Source organism: Camelus ferus, chromosome 2, assembly GCF_009834535.1.
Source record: "Camelus ferus isolate YT-003-E chromosome 2, BCGSAC_Cfer_1.0, whole genome shotgun sequence".
Lineage (NCBI taxonomy): Eukaryota > Metazoa > Chordata > Mammalia > Artiodactyla > Camelidae > Camelus > Camelus ferus.
In genome coordinates, this window is record NC_045697.1 from 77,492,061 (window position 1) to 77,513,872 (window position 21,812).

The 21,812-nt window shown below is 37.1% G+C and overlaps 1 protein-coding gene across 2 annotated transcripts in view; it reads left to right on the plus strand.

Moving 5' to 3' along the window:
• EGF (epidermal growth factor) overlaps positions 1 to 21,812 on the plus strand; it is a 90,611-nt gene that overhangs the window by 38,098 nt on the left and 30,701 nt on the right. For both annotated transcript variants that reach the window (XM_032461807.1, XM_032461809.1), the window contains exons 8-16: positions 1,591 to 1,713; positions 2,642 to 2,767; positions 3,849 to 3,985; positions 6,224 to 6,372; positions 10,775 to 10,879; positions 12,657 to 12,880; positions 16,261 to 16,428; positions 17,145 to 17,294; positions 19,902 to 20,021. In XM_032461807.1, the coding sequence (XP_032317698.1) occupies positions 1,591 to 1,713; positions 2,642 to 2,767; positions 3,849 to 3,985; positions 6,224 to 6,372; positions 10,775 to 10,879; positions 12,657 to 12,880; positions 16,261 to 16,428; positions 17,145 to 17,294; positions 19,902 to 20,021 (1,302 nt within the window). The remainder of the gene's footprint in view (positions 1 to 1,590; positions 1,714 to 2,641; positions 2,768 to 3,848; positions 3,986 to 6,223; positions 6,373 to 10,774; positions 10,880 to 12,656; positions 12,881 to 16,260; positions 16,429 to 17,144; positions 17,295 to 19,901; positions 20,022 to 21,812) is intronic.

The window sequence follows — 21,812 nt, forward strand, 5'->3', positions numbered from 1 at the left end:
TGAACTGTTTGATTACCCCAACATACAATTTTTACAGTTAAGGCAGGCTGAATGTTGAATTTTTTTTCTTTGTTTACTTATATTTAGAATAATGGGTTTGTTCCTTAACACCTTCTTATGGTGGCCAGTTTTTTTTTTTTTTAAGTATTATTATGAACGCCTAGATTTTTAAAAACATTTTTAATATGTTTCAATCCACTGCAGTTGTTATTCTTACTGATGAGCAAATTGTCTCCTCTTTGGCTGGTGGAGCCTCTTCAAATGGGTTCCTGACGCCAGTAGTCTTTGATAGTTTCCTCTTACCTGGTAGGACATATATTCCAGGCTCCTCTTGTACATTCTGTAATCTAGACCTAGAACCAACAATCTCTCAAGGCCACTGCTTCCTTTTGTTGAGAAATTGTATTTAGATAACGTAATTTGCTACAAATTTAGTCTTTGTTTCTGGGCCTTTTGGGGCATCAGAACTAGGAATACACTTTTAAAAAAGAGAAATACATTATGTGTTCATATGGACATTCTCAATTCAAATTTAGGATTACATATTCAGATACTTTCTTATAGATTTCTTATTGATTGTACCAACATAGCTAAGTAGAAATAAATGTTTAAAATCATGTATATTGTCTATCACTGATTCAGAGATGATGGGGAATGGGTTTGTCTGGGTCATTTGTGCTTGGGAAACAAGGCACAGAAAAATGTGATGGCTGGTAATGAATTTCTTGGAAATTGCCCACTACCTTTGTGACTGTCTATGGAACTTTCCCTTCATCTAATACAATGTGGTTTACCAATGGGCAGGTACACTCAAGTGCTTGATGTTAATGCGTTACAGAGTCCACCATATGCCAGGCAGGACACACATAATTTCACTTGACTGTCAAAACTTCAAGAACTTCTGTGGTATATATTTTATTTGGAATTTATTTTGATGTATGGTGTAGGGTAGGGATTTAAATTTTACCTCAAATCATTACTCAGTTATTTCTCTACCATTTACGGGATGATCTTTCACATTCACAATTATTTAAAATGCCTTTATCATATGCTGTATTCTTACATGTGCTTGAGTCTTTTCTAAAACAAGGTTTCTGTATAGTTCTATTATCCTCTTGGCCTATTCCTGCACTCATTACCCACTGTTGTAGTTCTTTGACCTTCATAATACATTTTAATATTTGTTTAGAGCCGCTCATTCTCTTTCTACACCTAACCACAGTCATACAATGTTTTTAGTTTTCTTACACATACAATTTGTTTTCCAGAGGAACTTGAGAATCATTTTCCCAAGTTCCATTTAAAATATTTTGGAATTTTGATGATAATAACTTTAAAAGTATTGTTTGACAGAAAAGAAGCTTTGAGAAAACTAGAGTAATTTGCCAGAATTAGAAATCTTTAATTTTTTTAGATTTGAAATTTTTTTCTTTATTTTTTTTATCTCCACTGCCACAGCAATTCATAAATGTTTGATCTTTATTTAACTTACTCACTTCAGGATATTATTTTTGAAATTAGCAATTGATTTTACTAAATTTCCACATATCTGATTTAACACTAATCTTGACCTTATTTTTCATTAATTAGAACTAATTTCCTGCCCAAACAATGTATCTGAATGCAGCCATGACTGTGTTCTGACATCAGATGGTCCCATATGTTTCTGTCCTGAAGGCTCAGTGCTTGAGACAGATGGAAAAACATGTACTGGTAAGTTTATTTATCTTTCACTAGTTTGAAAACACTCATTTTCTAAGTGACACCTAAAAATTGCATCTACTGATAAAGGAGAATAGATTTTCCAACATTACATGTTGAAAGATACTTGCCTAAAGTATTAACATATTGATTTAAATAGGATTTTGGGGGTTTTTTTTTTGTTTGTTTGTTAATTTTTAAGTAGTATAGTGATAATGAGCAAGAACTTCAAAGCTGGACAGCCCTGAGGTAGCATCACCAGTTACTGGCAGTGTTGTTTTGGAGTAGTTACTTGCCCTCTTTTGGTCTATTTCCTTGTCAGTAGAGATTAATGATACCTGCCTCCTGGACTTGGGGCCAGTATTAAACAAGATAGTGGATTTGGGATGCTTAGCCTGTTCCTTGCACTTGTAAATACCTCTCTACTTTTATCTTCATAGACACTTAAGCATATAGAGGGAAGGTTGTAACTCAGAATTAGTGGAAGAGTTATATGTGACTTTTTGTTTCTTTTTCATAAAAAAAGCAAAAGAAGTCAAGAGACCAAATATCTGAGAGAAAAAAAATATGCTAATCACTAGGAAAAGTTAGACCAGCTGCCAGACTCATCAAATGCATTTCTTATTCTAGCCAGGTGCCAGTATACTTGTTCACAAACTCAAAGATAGAGCAGGAAGACAAGGGCCATTGGGATATGAAGGGTTAACATTCAAGATGTCAGTTTAAATGAAGAGAAAAAAAATGTCAGGTTATAGGGAGGTTAGAGTATAGTGACATTTTCCTCCTAATCTCTGACAAATAAACTTGATTGCAGCAGTATGAATGATTGTGGAAATGGTTTTAGAAATCAACATATATTAGGTTCACTTCAGTCTTTTGATGAAAAATTGATACAGTTTTGCATGACATACCATCATTATCAAGTAATTGTTTTTGGTAGGCTGTTCATCACCTGATAATGGTGGATGTAGCCAGCTCTGCATCCCTCTCAGCCCAGTATCCTGGGAGTGTGGTTGCTTTCCTGGATATGACCTACAGCTGGACAAAAAGAGCTGTACAGCGTCAGGTTAGTGCTGTGAACGTTTGAAAGTGCATCTCTGCAAAAAGATTATGTGAAAATGTTTTATTTAGAAAGAGTATTAAATTACTTTTGGCTTCTGCATATAAAGTCTGATCTTTTACTTTTGGAAATGGAAAACAAAATACATTGTAAATATAAATAATAAATTATTATCATATAAATAATAATTGAGGAATATTTTGAAGTTAATTAGCATTGAGCAAAAATTTGGTACAACATCAAATATGACATTAATGTGTATATGAAAGTCATAACCGGAATAGTCTTAAAACATGTTATAATTGAGGCATTTGTTGATTGATTTGATTTTCATGTCCAGTGAATATAATAATAATCATAATACTTTGACAAGTTCGGTCCTTTTCATGACAAAATTCAATATGAATTGTGTGCCTCAACTATTTTTTTCATCTTGTGATACTACATCTCTTGTGTCCTTCAGTAGCCTTGGAAATCTGAGATCTATACAAAGTTAATTTAATCTCCCCTGGATTTCATTACACCTGTAATCTGGGATAACATAATGATGAGCCTGCAGAACTTGCCTTAGTCAGACCCCAGTACTCTTAACTTCTCAGGGCCTTAGTGAATGTAGCATAATTTGAGCTCTGAAAATTATCAGGGTTCTTGTTATTAACTCACATAATCATACTTCCATTTCAGAAGTGCCCAGGCCAGAGAAAGGTATTTATTTGGACATGAATTAATACTATCTGCTAATATTAATGTCTTAGTATCTCTGAATCAAAGAGATTACAGCACTAAGACTTGCATCATTTAGCTAAGATGTTTGTTATTTAATACTGGTTCTTTCTGTAAGTAGTTTGCATTTTAAAAGCGGGCACCTAGACAAGGTGGAAACCAGTGATGAAATTCTGGCCATATTTTACCTAATAGAAAAGAAGGTCTTCTTGCTTATCTTAACCTCCACCACGCTGGTGGGAAATTAAGAAAACAAGTCCACTAGAAATTAAGGAAGAGGGTGCAATGAATGAGAAGAGTCAGAAGTGCTTTTCGGATTCCAAGGCATATGTTAAATGCAGCCATATTTGAATTTGGTTACCAGGACCAGAGCCTTTTTTGCTTTTTGCCAATTCTCAAGATATTCGACACATGTGTTTCGATGGAACAGATTATGGAACCCTGCTCAGCCAGCAAATGGGAACGGTTTTTGCCCTAGATTATGACCCTGTGGAAAATAAGGTATGATTTTGCTGCTTGGATAGATGTGCTTGTGCTTTAAGGACAGAATAGAGGATTTTATCCTAACAGATGACCCGGGCTACTTGAGAAGCCTCTGCTAAGCTCAGAATGATTAGGAAAAGAAAAAATTTAATATAGATAATGAAACATCATTTCAGAAAACTTTGAGGATGTTTCTCTTACCATAACCCAGCCTTGGTCCTTGATGTGATTCAGCCATTTTATAGGGGATGACTGAGCAGGATCTGAAGTTTAGTTTCCTCTTTAGAGGTGACAGTGGAAAGCTAGCACAGTGCCATACACGTAGGAGGAGCTCCATAAATCGATTTTTATCTATTTGCTGTTAGTGGGGCAAGTGGGAGGTTGGGGTGCAGCATAGGAAGTAATTTGCATTTAGTACATGTCATCAAGGGAGGGAATTCAGTGACCTCCTAACCATGAAAATCAAGAAATGTCCCTAAGTTGTGTGGCTCATGGATGAATGGCAGTCTAACACAACGTTATTTACATAGTAATTTTACATGAATTTTTTTTTGAACATTAGAATTTCTGTTATCAACCCAGTCAGCTGACCATTTGGTCTTTAATTTCTTAGTTATATTTGCACTAGGTTAGAATGTGCTTGAAATGATATGTACTGTGTCTTCTGGAGATTAATCACCCAATAATTATAAATTTACAGTTATTAATCTCCATAATTACTTAGTTATTACTAAATACTACATTAATTCCTAGAATTTCAAACTTTGTGCTTTCGTTTCTTCTTGTCTTTGACGCATTCTGGTAAATACCTGGTAAATGGCCAAAATAGACAGAGTGAAGCAAATTGATTCTGTGTTTAATTGGTATGGATTCATAGCCAAATATAATTATTTTTGCAAATAGAAGTTTTATAATTAAACACTACTAGCAAACAGTTCTTCTTTCTTAAAGAGCTGAATCTATGTGACTCTATAGAATAATTATATTAACAGAAAAAATTAATAGAAACAATTCAAGATTCATTTATTACCACATTAGCTTTTTCGCACAGTCAATATTTTTTTTACAGCTAGGTGAATAAGGAGACCTAGAAGGAACTTCTAGTCTTGTGACTTATTCATGGTTTTGCATTTCTCTGCTCAGTGTTCTCATTTTCTTGCTGCTTAAACTGTGGTCCTGGGACCAACAGCACTAACATCATCAGCTGGAGCTTGTTAGAACTGCAGATTCTCAGGCTCCACCTCAACCACTGATTCAGAATCTGCATTTTAACAAGATTACCAGGTGTTTTGTATGCACATTTGAGTTTGAGAAACAGAGCACTAGAGGAGTGTTTTTTAATGTGAGAAGTGTCCATTTTTATATTATGAAATAGAACTTTTTCTATTTTATCCAGAAAAATAACTCATTATTTAATGAATTACTGTTTTGTAAATACTCTCATTATTGATGATAGGTTTATATACATATATGTACTCACAGTTAATATTCCACAAATGCTATCATTAAGTTGTCAGCTGACCCATAGTACTTTTTAGTCTTGTCCCTGTTTGATAGTCTGCATACTAGGCTGAAAAAGAACTTTGATCCTGCAAGGTATGTCCTATTGGATAAGATGGATTAATTAAAATAAAATTATGTATGGTTAGAGATGAAAGGAACTTTAGCAAATACCTAAGCTAATTTCATTTTTATGGCTGAGAAAATTGAGATTAAATGACTTAACCAAGGCCATCAAACAAATAAGTGCCAAAACTAGGAGAGCAAGCTGTGTCTCCTGACTTGTCGTGGAGCCCTGTGGATTGAGCAGAAGATAAAGCCCAGGTTGCAGCCCTCATTAAACTGTTCATCTTTGCTCCCTTTCAGGCTCTAGAAGCCATCAGCGTTCAAGTACAATGGCTTTGTTTTTGACCAATGATCAAAGATGGACAAATTACCTGTAGCAACAGAAATATGTGCCAGGCACAGGGCTAAGGAGTTAAACATTTAGACAGCTAATATGCTTGGTAGTATTATCCCCATTTTACCATTTTACCAGGAAACTGAGCCTCTGAAACAGTGAGTAACTTGTTTGAGTTTACACATACCTGGGAAGCAGCAGAGGTGGAGTTCAGTTCTCCACCTCTGTGTCTATCTCCAAAGCCAAGATCTTAATGATTACACTGTATGATATAAAGATTTACTAACCCTGTTTTATATATTTTATATTAATTTTTAAAACAAATCAGACAGAAATGCCTATGTTCTCTTTTGTAGGTGTACTTTGCCCATACAGCCCTGAAGTGGATAGAGAGAGCTAATATGGATGGTTCCCAGCGAGAAAGGCTTATTGAAGAAGCAATAGATACGCCAGAAGGTCTTGCTGTTGACTGGATTGGCCGTAAATTCTATTGGACAGACAGAAGGTATGTGTCCTCTTTTATTTTTAAGCCACATGGAATGGAAGTAATGGAACAGGTAATTACACTGCTGGCTTCATCCTTCACTTTGAACACAGGAAAATATTGCTGGGCACCTGACTGCGATTAAAGGAAAGATGCCCCCAGTGCTGTCCACAGTCCCTCCACCCTCTCCCCACCACCAAGCAGGGCAGCCCTCCTTTCATCAAGATTGTATCTTTCAAGGTCTGTATCCATGGGCAGATTCTGAGGAGCAAGAGAGTAGTGTGTGTTTTTGCACTTCAGGCTGTTGTAATCAGAGAAACTGTATGGATACAATCAAGAAGCATCCTCTGAGCATCTGCTGTGGATCAGGCTCTGTGCGAGGTAGCGTGGGAGATACAAAGGAGCACGAGGACTGGTCCATGTTTCCAGTCAACTCACAGTTTAGCTGCAGAAGTAAGGCAACAACATACCTAGGAGAAACTACTACAACTGCTTGATCTAAATCTCAGTACAAGGAGTGTCATAAGGCCATACATAAATAACTGCCATATGAAGGGTAGACACTCTCACAGGGAGCTCTGGGAGGGGCTTCCGTGATCAGCCTGCCCAACCTCCTCATTTTACATATGAGGAAACTAAGGCTCAGAAAGGCTAAGTGATTTATTTGAGGTTGCACAACATCCAAGTGACAAGTCTTGACTAGAACCTGCATATTGGCTCTTGGTTAAGTGAGCATGAAGGAGGGAGTGAGAGCTTCACATTGGAATTGTGAGGAAAGTCCTCATGAGGTAGGGAAGATGGTCTGCTTTCCCTTTGATGGAAAATAACAGAACCAGAGAGAAGTTGTACTGTGTCTGTCCTCTGGGCACACTGCTCTTGGGACTGCAAGAAGCACTGCTGTACCTGGGGGTGGGGGGTGTGTGTGTGTGGCCTGTGAACCCTAGGAATGCTGCAGGTGGGAGGAGGAGTGGGGAGGGAAGTGGCTGCATCCCTTCTGTGTGCTAGTGAGAGGAGAGCCCACTTCTTTGCTTCTGAGTAAGGAGGAGCTAACCACAGAGTACCTCACAGGAGAGGATTAGAGGTTCCATGCTCTGGGTTACTTTTACAGAGTAACTTAAAGCTGTGGAGTGACATGGTAGCAAACCTGAACATCTGGCACCTGTGCAACTATGTTAAAGTAAAAGAAGGGGAAGTCACTGGGGTTTTGCCTCTGAAATCAAATGTTGTCAACATAGAGGAAGAAGTCTTAGGGATTGGCTTTATATGCTTAGGGGTGGGCCTTCTATGTACCAGAAAATCTCTTTTGATCTGGATAACCCATGGGAAACAAATGGGCTTTTAAAAATGAGCCAGATGTATGCTGTGATACACAGTTATCAATACTATGGCATATCTGTATCCAGAGTGAGTACATTTTCATTCATTCATTCATTCATTCCTTTGGGTATTTATTCACTTGTTCAATAATTGAGATGTACCAGATAGTGCACTAAGAGCTTTATATCCATACTGACTCCCCAGAAGGTAAGTTTTTATATCCCCAACTAAAAGATAAAAAATTGAGAATCAAAGAGGTGAAATAACTTCCCCAAGGTAAAGCAGCCAGCAAGTACTGGATCTGGATTTCAAATGGAAGGATGACCATTTCTAAAGCTTATGTTTTTAATAATCATAGGTATGTATTGCCTCCAACAACTGGAGTTGATAAATATGCTTAACCCAGAGTCATATAACAAATGAAAATACAACTTCATATAACTTTAGTTGTAATAGTGATAAAAATCATAAAAACAGCCTTCTCTGTGTTGAACCTACTTAAAAAGACATTTAAAATGTTAGCCGTGCATAATAACAGAGTTTGTACACGACTGTTTTCAGAAACGTTGATTGGGACAGCAGATGTCAGCCGCTTTCAGCCCCTCTAAGGATGCTGGTCTCCTCATATTTCCCACGTTCGCATGGCACCTCTAATTTTAAGTGTTTAATTAATAGCACCATAGTACCTACTGCCGAAGCAATGCCTTCGGGAGATAGACCGGCATCATCGTATCCTGTAGGATCAGACCTCAGATTCTCTAGTTCATTGACTTGAGTAATAACAAGCCCTTCTCAAGTTCTCTTCCCTCCAAAGGCAGCTGCTAAGAGAAAACCTTTAATTTGTCTGGAAATGAGAGGTTTATAGTTGGAAAACCTTGATATTAGCTAGCAATTGGATTTAAATAACTGGGATTCCAAGCTTGTGATATTAGATTATATGGTAACTTTTAACCAAGTAAAAGAACCAGAATGGATGCTTACAGTTTATATTGGCTTAGGAAAAGACAGATTCAAATGAACATCTAACTGTAGGAAGGAAGCAAATTGACAATTCCACTGGCAATGCTTTTGTTTAGCATTAAGAAATCATGATTCCTAAAGTCAAATGCCTAGTGAAGAGAATCAAGAGGGAAACAATGTAAGATAGCTGTGTGCTCATCCTTTTGAGGTAACAAAAATTACCATGAGGTAAAAATCACTCTTCTATGGTTGTTGGATGGACAACTCTTGCCCTGGTACAGGATGGATTTAGAGAATCCCAGTGGCGTTGAGACCAATTAGATAATGAATAGAAAGAGCAAGACGCTCCACTAGATTAAGGACTCTGCTTCAACTCATGTGAACCCGCATGTCCGTCCTTGTCTTTGCTTTCTCATGACCAACACTGGAGTTTGAGATGTGCTTTTCGGCTGAATCAAATAGAAGTGTGTTATTGGGTGACCCCGTGGGGAGCTTTGAGAGGAAATTCCATTAGTCCTGCCTGAGAGAGCTCGAGTCAGGAGCTTGTGTCGGTCTCAGTTCTCATCACCTCACTCCTCAAAACAGTAAGAATTTGGAGATGATGTAGCAATGAGATCAGAACTGACAGTTTTATCTCCCCTGGTCACCAGCAAGTGGTCTCAGAATTCCTTCCCTCCACCAAGGGAGCAGTCACGGTGACAGTTGTGACTTAGTGAATTTGACTCATAGAGTTCAAAAGTACCTTCCACCCAGCAGTACCCTTCTGGTGACCACTCAAATTATCTTTTAAAAAGTGGCACTGGAGTATATAAATGGTTTCAAATTATCCACTGCCCTGAGCTGGTAGTTTGCAAAGCGTACTTGACCCAGCCCAGGTTCTGAGCCAGTTTTACCTTTTACCTCCCTCCTGCATATGGCCCATGAGGAAGAGGAGATCAAGCCGCTTCCCCACCACTGGCTAGAAGGGGCATTTGAATAGACACCCTGGGGATCTCCTTAGCGTTTTGCAGGACAGGGGAGAGGGAATTGTCCTGCCCTGTGTTTCGGGGCAGGCCTGTTGCTTGTACACATTGCTTACAAGAACAAGGGATAGGCCTTTCCAGATATTTGTTGAATAAATTAAAGATAGTTGTAGTTTCTAGTTTGCAAGCGGGGAACAGGGGAGCAGGCTGCATGTGGTGGAGAAGAGAGGTTCTTTTAATCCCCTCTGCTTATGGCCCTGCCTGCTTCAGAAAGCTGCTGGGGCTGGAAGCCCAGGAGAGCTCACAGTGCACTTCAGCAAGCCACCTGCCAGCCTGCTCGGAATCTGCCAGTTGCAATCTTTATCTTCTCTGTTTTGTAATTCCCTCTCCCTCTCTTCCTTCCCCTCTTGCCTTCCTCCCTCCCTCCCTCCCCTCCCCTTCCTGTCCCTACCTCTTGCTCTCCTGCTGATCTTTGTTTACTGTTGTGTCTCCAGTGCTTAGGCCAATCCCTGGCACACAATAGGTACTTAGTAAATGTTTATATGATAATACAGATTTGTTTGACAAATACATGGAAAAATTAGAAAACAAGAGTTTTCTTCCCTTCCAGATTCTAAAGGGTTATTACATTTTTTTTTTAATGTAAAGAGCAGCAAATATTTCAGTACTCCCATTTGTCTTAGAATCACATGGAAGAAAATTAAAAGTCAATATAACTGTCCCCCTACTGTCCTTGTGCTGACTGTCTTTGTGACCCTTACAGGTCTACTCTCTCTCCTCCCCATGGTCTGTGGCCAAGAGGCTGAGATTCCTCTGGCTTTTACTGGTTTCAGCAGGAGCTGGGAGGTGGTGAAGAGAAAGGAATGGTGGTATTTACACTTCTGGCTTTATCCCTGCCGGCCCACTGACACAGTCCCCTTCTTACTTTATCCTTTCACTGTGTATTTTAATTGCTGGGGATAAATATTGGGAAACTAATTAAAACACTGTGTTAAAAAAAAAACAATAGAATTTGTGGGCACGTTCTGACGTGTGTGAGAATGTGTGTGTGCACATGCACACGTGCAATTGGGGTAGTTTAGAATGTCTGTCATTGCTTTTCAGTAAGTAAGAGGGGAAAGGAGTATTTTTGTTTAAAAAGTAAAGTTGATGTAACAAGCCTTTTACAATCACATGCATTTTAGGAAATCTCTCATTCAAGGGAGTAATTTAAATGGAAAATACCGTGAAGTAATCATTAAAGAGGATATCTCTCAGCCACGAGGAATTGCTGTTCATCCAATGGCCAAGTAAGTATTTGTGAAAATAAAGACCTTTCTGCAGACGTCACGTGACAGTTCATGTTTGCTGTGCTAATGTACAAAATTTGTCGTTAAGACCTCATGTGGTCAGTGGAATCAGAAACCAAGAAAATACATGAGATTTGTTCAAATGTGCAGAAATGGTATGGCTGGCATGCCTTCCTCATCCTTTTAATGTCTTTTGATTTTCAGTTCTTTATTTTTATTTAAACTTTTTTTATTGAGTTAGTCATTTTACAATGTTGTGTCAAATTGACTTTCAATTCTTGATTTAAAATTTTATTGTTTAGCTATCCTTTCATTTTAAGTAAAATCAAGTTTTTTGAAAATCTTTTTGAAAAGAAGGAGCTGTAATTCAGTAACCAATGAGACATAAGCCCATTACCCTACCTACTTTGTTTTGAAATCTACATTGTTTCCTGAGAGAGGCTGATGTTTGGATTGCATGGCTTATGAATTTTATTTAGAAAAATCATAAGATGAGTTCAAGTGATAGGTCATTCCTAGATTTAGACAAGAGGAAAGAGAAATCTTGAAAGATTAGAAGGCTGTATGTTGTTTTTCATTGAAGTATAGTTGATTTACAATATTGTGTTAGTTTCAGCTGTACAGCAGAGTGATTCAGTTAAACATATATATGTATATATTCTTTTAAAATTCTGTTCCGTTATAGTTTATTACAAGATGTTGAATGTAGTTCCCTGTGCTATATGGTGAATCCTTGTTGTTTATTTTATATATGGTAGTGTGCATCTGCTAGTCCCCTACTCCCAATTTATCATTCCTCCCCTTTCCCCTTTGGTAACCATAAGTGTGTTTTCTATGTCTGTGAGTCTGTTTCTATTTTGTAAATAAGTTTATTTGTACTGTTTTCAAGATTCCACACATAAGGGATATCATTAATATTTGTCTTTCTCTGTCTGACTAGCTTCACTTAGTATGATAATCTGTTGGTCCATCCATGTTGCTGCAAATGGCATTATTTCATTCTTTTTTATGGCTGAGGAAAGGCTGTTGTTAATTGTGAATTAGTGACAAATGTTTGTTTAGGTTTAGAGATTAATTTAAGGAGATTCCTTCCTAGTTAAAAAATCAGGGATAAAAGCTAACAGTTTTATTTATGATGGAAATTTTATGATAGTCTATGAGAAATAATATACTGGTAGAAATAGATAATTAATTTGGAGCCAGCCACATAATTAAAACAGTGGGAATGTAACCATCTCTAAACAAGCCAGTGAAAAGATAATAAATCATAATGACTTCAAAAAATGTGCCTAAGCACCTGATTTATGGAACTGAAAACTGACCAAGTTAACTGAGTATATCATATAAAACTGGATAATAAATACACTCTTCCTTTTATATTGTAATTTTACATATATAGTGAGTTTAACATATGCATAGCAGAGGGACAGGCTAGCAAGAAGCTTCCATTGCCTTTTGCAGCATGAAACACTTAATTTAAGAATATGTACTCAAACACTTTCCATTAGTGATATACTATAGTTTTTAAACAAATGATTCCTTTTTTATCCAATGATCTGAGCTTAATTCAACATTTTCTGTCCAAATGTTCTACATAGAGAAGGTAATTTTTTGCTTTTGAAAATTATTTGTCCTACATACAGTGCTATACTTTCTATATTCGTTGGTGTACCACTTTAGTTTATCCTAAAGTGATTTACATTGATGTTTTTAATGAAAGAATAAAAGAATTTTTTTCCATGCAAATTTTGTTTGTTGTATGTTTTCTTGATTAAAGGAGATTATTCTGGACTGATATGGGGATTAATCCACGAATTGAAAGTTCTTCCCTTCAAGGCATTGGCCGACTGATTATAGTTAACTCAGATCTGATCTGGCCCAGTGGAATAACGATTGATTACCTAACTGACAAGTTGTACTGGTGTGATGCCAAGCAGTCTGTGATTGAAATGGCCAATCTAGATGGTTCAGAACGCCAAAGACTTGCCCAGAACGATGTAGGTGAGGCTTTGGAATGGATGTTTTCTTCAAGTTGGCTGAGTATTGAAGAGTATTAAATACAAAATATGTTTACACACATACACACACACACACACACTCTCTCTTTCTCTCTCTCTCTCTCTCACGCTCACTCACCGCCCCTGCCCCTCCTCCCCCAAACCCTTAAATATATGGTGAGAAAGACGTAGAGACAAATAGACTAACAGACTTCTCCGGGATTTATGAGCTATGAGAATTACTTTTAACACTGGAATATTGGATAAAAAATAGTGGTATATAATCATTTCTCTTTGCCAAGATTTCTTAAAATCAGAATGAAAATATTAAACATTAAAAAACTTATTTAGGTATAAATAAATGATTCAGCTGTTATCATTGTGTTTTATAAAATGTCTTTTTCACAAATGATAATATCACCTTTAGGCATTAATGAATATCCACATATCCACTCGTGCAAAGATTAATAAATATAGATTTCTGTCCTATTATATTTTCAGATTTTGCATAGGGTATCATGTATTTTCATAAATACCTTTGAAACCATAGTAGTCTATGCTGACTGTTAAAAGAGAAGTGCAAATGGTTGTGAGATTCTATAGCAGTGGGGGATTCATTTTGATTCAGGGAATCTGCAAAGACAATATTTGAACTGGGCCATGTGGTAAATAGAGTCGTAAAATGTTATCATTTGAAATACAGCTGCAAAAATTGGTCATTGTGTATTAGTACTGCCAGGATGTATTAACTAAACTTAATTCTGAATGTACTAGGGAGCCATTGCATGTTCTTGAGCAGGAAATGTATTTGGTAAGATTGGTACTTCAGGATAACCCCTTAGGTAACAGTATAAGGGTTGTATTGGAATTTGGAGAGAAAGAAATCAGTTTGGAGTTTATGACAACTGTTCAGTCAGCAGTTAATAAAGGCCTAAGCTAGAACATTGCCATTTAAAAGAGGAATGGAGGATTAGAGTATTACAAAAAAATCACTGTGATTGAAAACCTGAGAGAATATGGTAACAGATTGGATATCAAAATGAAGGTCGGGGGGATGTTAAAGGTGCTTTCAGAATTTAGAAACTGGTTGGTTGAGAAGATGGAAAAACATGGTCCCTCTCTTTTAGGAAGAAGCTCACAAACTAAAAATCTGTGTAAGATATTTTTTTTTTTTTGCCCACTCTCTTTGGTAATGAATTTCTAAATTTGTATTATACATTAAATTATCAAGACAAGTATAATTTAAAATTTTATGTATTTTGAAGCTTCTTTAAAAATTGACATATTTTACAGTAAATCATAAGCTTGTGTATAATCATAGATTTTATCATCCATGCACCTAACATATATTTATTGAATCATTATAAGAAGTAGAGATACGGTGGAGAGTAAAACAAATACGGTTCCTGTGAAGTCATGGGGTCTAGTAGGGGAGATGTACATTATTTAAAAATATGTCTCCCAAATAAATGTAAAATGATTGTTTTGATTTATCAAGATATAAAGGGATTTAAAAATTCCTAACTAGAATGTAAAGGATATTCTAAACCAAAAAGCATAGGAGATATTTTGTAAATAATTTTACTGCAGTAATCTATGACTAATACAACTTCCTATTAAAGGCCGTTATGAAATAATTAGGTATGAAAATATCTAAATAACCATTTCCATCATTATAGTGCCACCTACTGGCATATAGTGGTGGCAGCTCAACTGCCAGTTCAGAATTTTAATGTAAAGATTGAAGGAATTCATTTTTAATTTAAAACACAATTGTGCCTCTCCTGTAAACAAAACAATAGGGAAGATTATATCTAGTGTGGGGTTTTTGTTGAAAAACTATAGCTAATTCTGACACACACTACAACATAGATGAACCCGGAGGTCATTTTCCTAAGTGAAATAAGTGAGTCACAAAAGAGAAATATTGTATGATTCCACAGTTCTACTTAAGGTATCTAGAATAGTCACACTTAGACAAGAACAGAAAGTGGTGTAGTATTTGCTGGGGACTAGGGGAGGGGGAGACGGGAAGTTGTTTCACGGGCATAGATTTTCAGTTTTGCAAGAAAAAAAAATTTCTGGAAATTGCTTGCACAACAATGTGAAGGTATTTAACACTACTGAAACTGGGTTGTCTTAGGCTAATATGGTGAATTTTGTTTTATGCGTTTTCTGCCATAGTGAAAAAAAAAACCCACAATAGCTATATTAAAAAATTCCCTTCCTACATTTATGGCTTTAATTTGGGACAAAAGCTAGAGACCGAAATGAATCTTAATGGCAGCAGTCAATAATGATGGGTGGAGATCCATTTTCAACAGGACAGATCATTTGCATTTGCTGCCGCTAGAGGGAGACATTCACCCTAATCCACCAAATTCATTGCTTATTTGCAAAGTCTGGCCTGGGGAATGTGACGACGTGATAAAAACTTCCAAACTTGTGGCTCCTTAGGCTTAGCCACTAACCACTTGAGATAGTGTATTAAAACATTTCCCAGCTTACTAAATACTGGAATATCTTAGAGCAATTTCAGTGGCATGGAAAAGTGGGTTTAGTTGAAGAGGGATCAGAAGAGCCCACTTAGGGGTAGATTGGGGGCAGCAGATAATAAATGACTTTTGAAAAATTTGGCTGAGAAGGGAAGAGACAAAAAGAAGCTAGAGAGGTTCAAGGGGATGAGGGAATTAAGATAGGAGAGACCTGAGGCTATTAATCAACTAAGAGAAAGAAACTGGTAAAATGGAGAGAATGAATGTAAATGAAAAGAGTAACTGACAGAACAAGGTCCCAGAGAAGGCAGGAGGGATGACACCAGGAACACAATCAATGGATGAATTTTAGTTAAGAGGAGAGATAGAAAGGGATGTGGGGGTCCAATGCAGGAAAATGTGTTAGTGGAGAGGGGAATTTGAAGAGACTGTTAATTCAGTTACCTTAGATTTTTAAAAATCTTTACAACAACCTGTGAATTTAATCTACTACTTAATTACTGCCATTCAAAAGACAAGGAACCTAAGACAAAAAAGAGTAAAATAACTTACTCAGTTAAGTTGTTTATTCTATCAGTAGTGACAGAATCACTGAACATGGAGATCTTCCTGCCCTGGTCTCTCTCTTGTTGGTGTTATGTCAATTAGCCCACATTCTCCCACTCTCCATATTTTAGATGTCTTCATACCAGCAAGCTCCCATTCTGAGATGAGGTTCCCTCATCACGTTGGTTCTCCTTGACACAGATGTAGGTAGTGGCTCCTACTTTGCTTAGCAGCTGTATTAAAGCATTGATTTAGTGTAGGAGATGGGTGTATATTTCAAGCCTTGTCCTTTTAAAAATATGGCAAAGACAAGATGTATGTAATGAATTTGGGCTACTTCCAGGTCACCCATTTGCTGTGGCTGTGTTTGAGGATCATGTGTGGTTCTCCGATTGGACTATGCCATCGGTAATAAGGGTGAACAAGAGGACTGGCAAAAACAGGGTACGTCTCCGAGGCAGCATGCTGAAGCCCTCATCACTGGTTGTAGTTCATCCATTGGCAAAACCAGGTACGCTGGGCACAGTCGTTCTTTGACTGGAATCTGTGACTATTTTGATTGTTTGATGGCAGGGAGGAGGGGAAGATGTTGCAATCCTTACTAATTTGGGTATATGTTAAAATTCCCAGAGATTTGGATTTCCTTTTAACTAAGAATCTTGTTGTGAGTTTGGGCTTTATCCCTCCAACCTCATCTTTTCTTCTCCTGAGCAGCTTTTACTTATCTGCTCCTTTTCAAAGACTCGGGCTAAAGGCACTAAGGACCAGGGTGGGGATGGGTAGAGGGAGCAATTTAGAAACCTGCAGTGGAAGCTTCTCTCTACAATGGGCCTTCCCAGCCACAGCCTGAGAGTGTCACTGAGTGAGCATCAGCTAGGAGTAAGTAAGCAAATGGAAAAGTCACTAAATGTCCTACAGTCACTCTTTCTGAATTGTCCTTTGTCAGTTTGACTAGATTATGAGTCAGGAAATAGGAATCCCATCTTCCCAGATAGCTTCTTGAACAAAAGTACTGTCTAAACTCAATAAATACTCGTAAGGTAATAACATTCTGAGCTTATCTTAGAACCAGTGGCTCTTTATAGGAACTCTTCTGAAATACTCTTGATATAGGCTTCATTTAGATACAGAGTTTCTCTCCCCTAAAGCTGTGTGCTTGAGATCTGTATCAGTGGCACCCCTCTCATCTCCAAGCCCATCTGTGAATGCATCTCTTCTTCCTGATAGGAGCAGATCCCTGTTTGCATCAAAATGGAGGCTGTGAACATATTTGCAAAGAGAGGTTTGGAATTGCTCAGTGTTTGTGTCGTGAAGGTTTTGTGAAAGCCCCGGATGGAAAAGCATGTCTGGCTCTGAATGGCCATCAGATATTGGCAGGTAATATGATAAACTGGCTAAATTATCTTACCTTGGCTCAGGAATATTGTTCTACATTGATTCTATGCTTGTGCTGATTTTTAATATTTTATATTATTAAAAGCTTCCTTGCTTTTAAGGATGCCAAGCTGTCGTTTTTTTTTTTTCCCTCTGATAAGTTTGGTCTCCTTATTACAAACTAAATTTGATTGCTCTCCTCTGGCTGTAAAATTAATGAACAAAAGATAATATTCAAAGTCTGAAGTTCCATTGCTCCAGCCCCCCTATTTATGGTGGAGTAGCCTATCCTTGGAAATAAGTATCAGTATTTTACCAATTCAGGGAATATTCAAAGACATTTTGTTTAGAAGTTTTATGGCCTCAATTTTAGAGGTAGTCATATTACAACCCCCCTGCCGCATGACTGTCCCAGTAGTACTGATTTGCTTCCGTTGAATGTGCATCCAGACAGTTAAGGTGTATTTGGATTCATCTCTTGGTATCTTATACCAAAGAGAATTTAAATTTTATTTTAGATGTTTTAAAAAATTCATGTTTGTGTGATAGGCATGGTGTAAGTTAGGTGACAGATTGATAACAAATAAATGGATTAAGTTATCTATGGACCAGAATTGGGTATTTTGGATTTTCAGAACTTTCTATTAATTGTTGCCTTAGGATAACAGTTCTCAATCTTTTTGGTTTGAGAGTCTTTTTACATTCTTAAAAATGATTGAAAATCTTAAGGGTTTTTGTTTGTGTGGGTTATGTCTATCAAGATTTATATTAGAAATTAAAACTAAAAAATTAATATCTTTATTAAAATTACAGTAATAGTCTGTTATATGTGAACATATTTTTATGAAAATAAATAAAATAACTTTTTTCAAAACAAAAGTATGTAGTCAGAAGAATGGCATTATTTTACATTCATATGTTTAATGTCTGGCTTAATAGAGGGCAGCCCGATTCTGCCAGCTGTCTCTCTGTTAGGTCTGTTGCTGTGTTGTTTTGGTTGAAGTCTGTGAAGAAAATCTGGTCTCAGACAGACATAGAGTTGGAAGAGGGAGGATTGTTCAGTAGCCGTTTCAGATGCCTTTCTTGTATATCTTCTTTTGATACTATATCAGAACTAGACAGGTAATTGTTTCTTAAAGCTAGCTGCAGTGTTGAAACTGAAGCCGTATCAGTGGACTTTTTGCCGTCTGCTACATTAAAATCCAGTGGTCTATTTTGTGTCTGTTGAGTAGATTTTTTGCCATGTATGGTTTTGTAGCATCATGTTTTAGTTGTTTTAAAATGTTGATTGAATTATGCAGATCTTCCAAATGTCATATTAATATATATAAAATCATATTTGTTAATTTTTATCATCAAATTCATTAGAAAAGCCTTTGAATATCTGGATTTTGTCAAGCTCAAAGTGGTGGAAAATTTTCCAGAATTCTACTTTTCACTTGAAAGATCATATTTTATTATTGTCAACAAGCACTGTGAGTTATTTTCCTTGAAGTGAAAACATCCCTCCATTCGTTTTTTAGAAAATACTGAATCACCAAATGTTAATGACACAGTTTATCAGTCATTCTTTCAGGTAAAAATCATGTTCAATGAAAAAAAGAGTCTAGTTTTGGCTTGCAACTCTGAGAGTTCACAAGTGCTTTTCCTCCAAACAGCTATCATAACCTCAGTACATACACAGTGTTTTATGTGTGCGTCCCGTTTCATTATGCAGAATATTAAAGAGCCAAGTAGCTCATGGGTAAGATTTCTAAAAATCAATTTTACTCCCTCATCATGGGTTTTTTAAGTGAAACTGGAGCGTGTGTGTTTGCGCACGCGTGTGTGTGTATGTGGCAGTGAAGAACACGACCACTAGTAGACCGCAGCAGAGAACATGCCACTAGTAGCATGACTTGGTTTAAGCTAAGGCACCACACCTTCACCCATCACTGCTTTTGCCCCATTGGTACCAGTGTCAACACAGTGAAAATAATGATACAGTTATTTGCCTTTTATGAAAGTAGTTTTGACCTTATAGACTCTGGGCAGTGAGACCCAGGGATCCATGGACCATGCTTAGAGAATACGTGGTGTTTTAGGGGATCCATTTCTCCCATATTCTCGAAAATTGCATGGGTCCCATGGTTATGTTAAATTATGGTTGTTTAATGCCCTTCTGCATTTCTAAATACAAGTTAAATCAGGCTAAAATAAATGTTGAAAGCAGCCTAAAGGAGGAGGAGTGTATGTGAAAGGCAGCTTGGGGAGATCATCTCACTAAGTTGTCCTTAGTAATGATGGACTGTGATTATGAGTGGATTATGTTCATAAGGCTTTTGGTATTGTACCTTTATTGGTTTTTTGCCAGTACCTAAACGAGTCCTGTCTTCCTTCCCTCCTTGCTCCCCCAACCCTCAATCATCAAGTGCACAGAGTGAAGCTGAGAGGGTATAGTATAGCAGGGAAGGTTTTTCTGAGTCACCAAACCCTATCAGCTTCTTTGAGTCCTCCTACTGTAAGCATGAGTCTGAACTCACAACCAACAAACGGCCATAAATATAAATTAACTCAAACTTTTCTTGAATCACAGAAGGTAAATTAATTGTGTCTGTTGACCTTCAATAGGTAGTGGACCAGATCTGAGTAATCAAGTAACGCCATTGGACATCTTACCCAGGAGTAGGGAGTTTGAAGATAACAGTACAGGATCTCAACAGATGCTAGTGGCTGAAATCATGGTGTCAGGTATGAATAATAAGTTCTCCAATACAGCTTTGGTTCCAACAGTTTCCATCCTACTAATTAGAAATTCTGAATTATCTCTAACTTAATGTTGACTAAGTCTGCACAAACCTAGTGAGGCCAAACTTTGGACTCAAACTTTGGTCTTTCTCTTCTGAATAGTTTGCCTGAGAAAGATGGCTGCATATTAGACAGAACATGATCTTTACTCATTGAGAGTTTTTGGACTGAAACTTCCTTGAAGAAGTTGAACTTGAAAACAAAGAGGAAAAATAGGCCAGAATAGATTTGAGTGTATCCCCATCCACACCTAGTGTTTTTGGTATTTGGCCCATTTAGCTTTACTTCCATCAGTGTGACAAGCAGATGGTAATTGATAAACAAATATAGGTTGGTCACTTCAGCTGCTCCAGAAAGTCCACAAACAGCAAGTGTTAGAATTTTTTCTTCTTTATAGATCATTTATCACCAAAATGCTAAATAATTTATTCAGTATATAACAACTTTAGGGCACCTAATTCTTTTATATTCCGTATTCATTCATGAAACCAGTGGTCTTCAAACTGGGCTTAGCTCAGCCCTAGAGCGTCTGCAAACCCCACTCCTTCTTCACACTAGGTCTCTGCCTTTCAGTCAGTGCAGGTCTGCTTTTAAACACTTAATACTTATTTATATTCTGAGTAAGATTTAATTTTAACACTGTATATGGCTAAAAATAAGTTTGAGAACTCCACATCAGGACACTGTATACACTTAACAAAGTGCTCGTCCAGCTTTTGTGGTTGGCAGAGTACAAAACCCTGGGACCTCTTACCCCTCCTTACAGGAATTTATTGGTGTGATTTTTGATTAAATACAAAGAGGTGGATATTTGTAGTAATAATGATGTGTATGGAGCTTTAGAGTTTACCAGGTCCTTTAAATATATCCTCTAATTTGATCCTTATCATTTCACAGTTTTGAAAACTGAGACTAAGATATATTAAGTTAGTGACTTGACCAAAGGTTTTGAAAATTATAACCAAATAATTCAATTCAAGGAAAGAAGTACTGGAAACATTATCATGTAAAGAATGTTACTCATTTGGTGACTGTTTATCTGCCATAGTTTGTGCTAAGTTCTAGGGGGTGCCGTGATGAGCTGAATATAGCTCCAGTCTCCAAGGTCGCAGTCTGATGTGGAGACAAACAATGTGATAGAATACAATAATATACATAATAAATGTTAGCAGTATAGGGAACCTTTTCAAAGTCACTAGGCATCCTTAGAGGCTCATAGAGCATATTTTGAAAGACTAATGTTTGAGGGACTCCCAAGACCAAGATGAATGACAGATAGTAACTTAGGCCACATGGGTGGGATGGGGGAGTGATTGAATGGCCAAAGATTTGGGATACATATGTAATAGGCTGTGTTTGGCTTCGTACCTGGAGATTGTACTTTGCCTTGTGCAGAATAAATAAAACTGACTGCCTTGATGAAAATTACATCTTTCCCTCCCTGGATTGCGATCTATTTTGTCTTAGTCTGTAGAGTTTTAGTTCTGCCTGTGTTAGGCTAAGTTGGGGTCTTATTTATGTTTTGCAGTGAGATTTCATTCCAAACAAGCGTCTATGCTAATAAGTTTGAAAACTTTATATCAGATTTTAGGTCAATGTATTTTTATTCCCCAGAGATACACAGAGTGATATGTGGCAAGTAGATCTGTATACAACATAGCAAAGTGATTCAATCATAAAGTCTCATTGTCAAGTTTACTAAAATCATGAGTTTTTCTAAATTCATGAATAAAA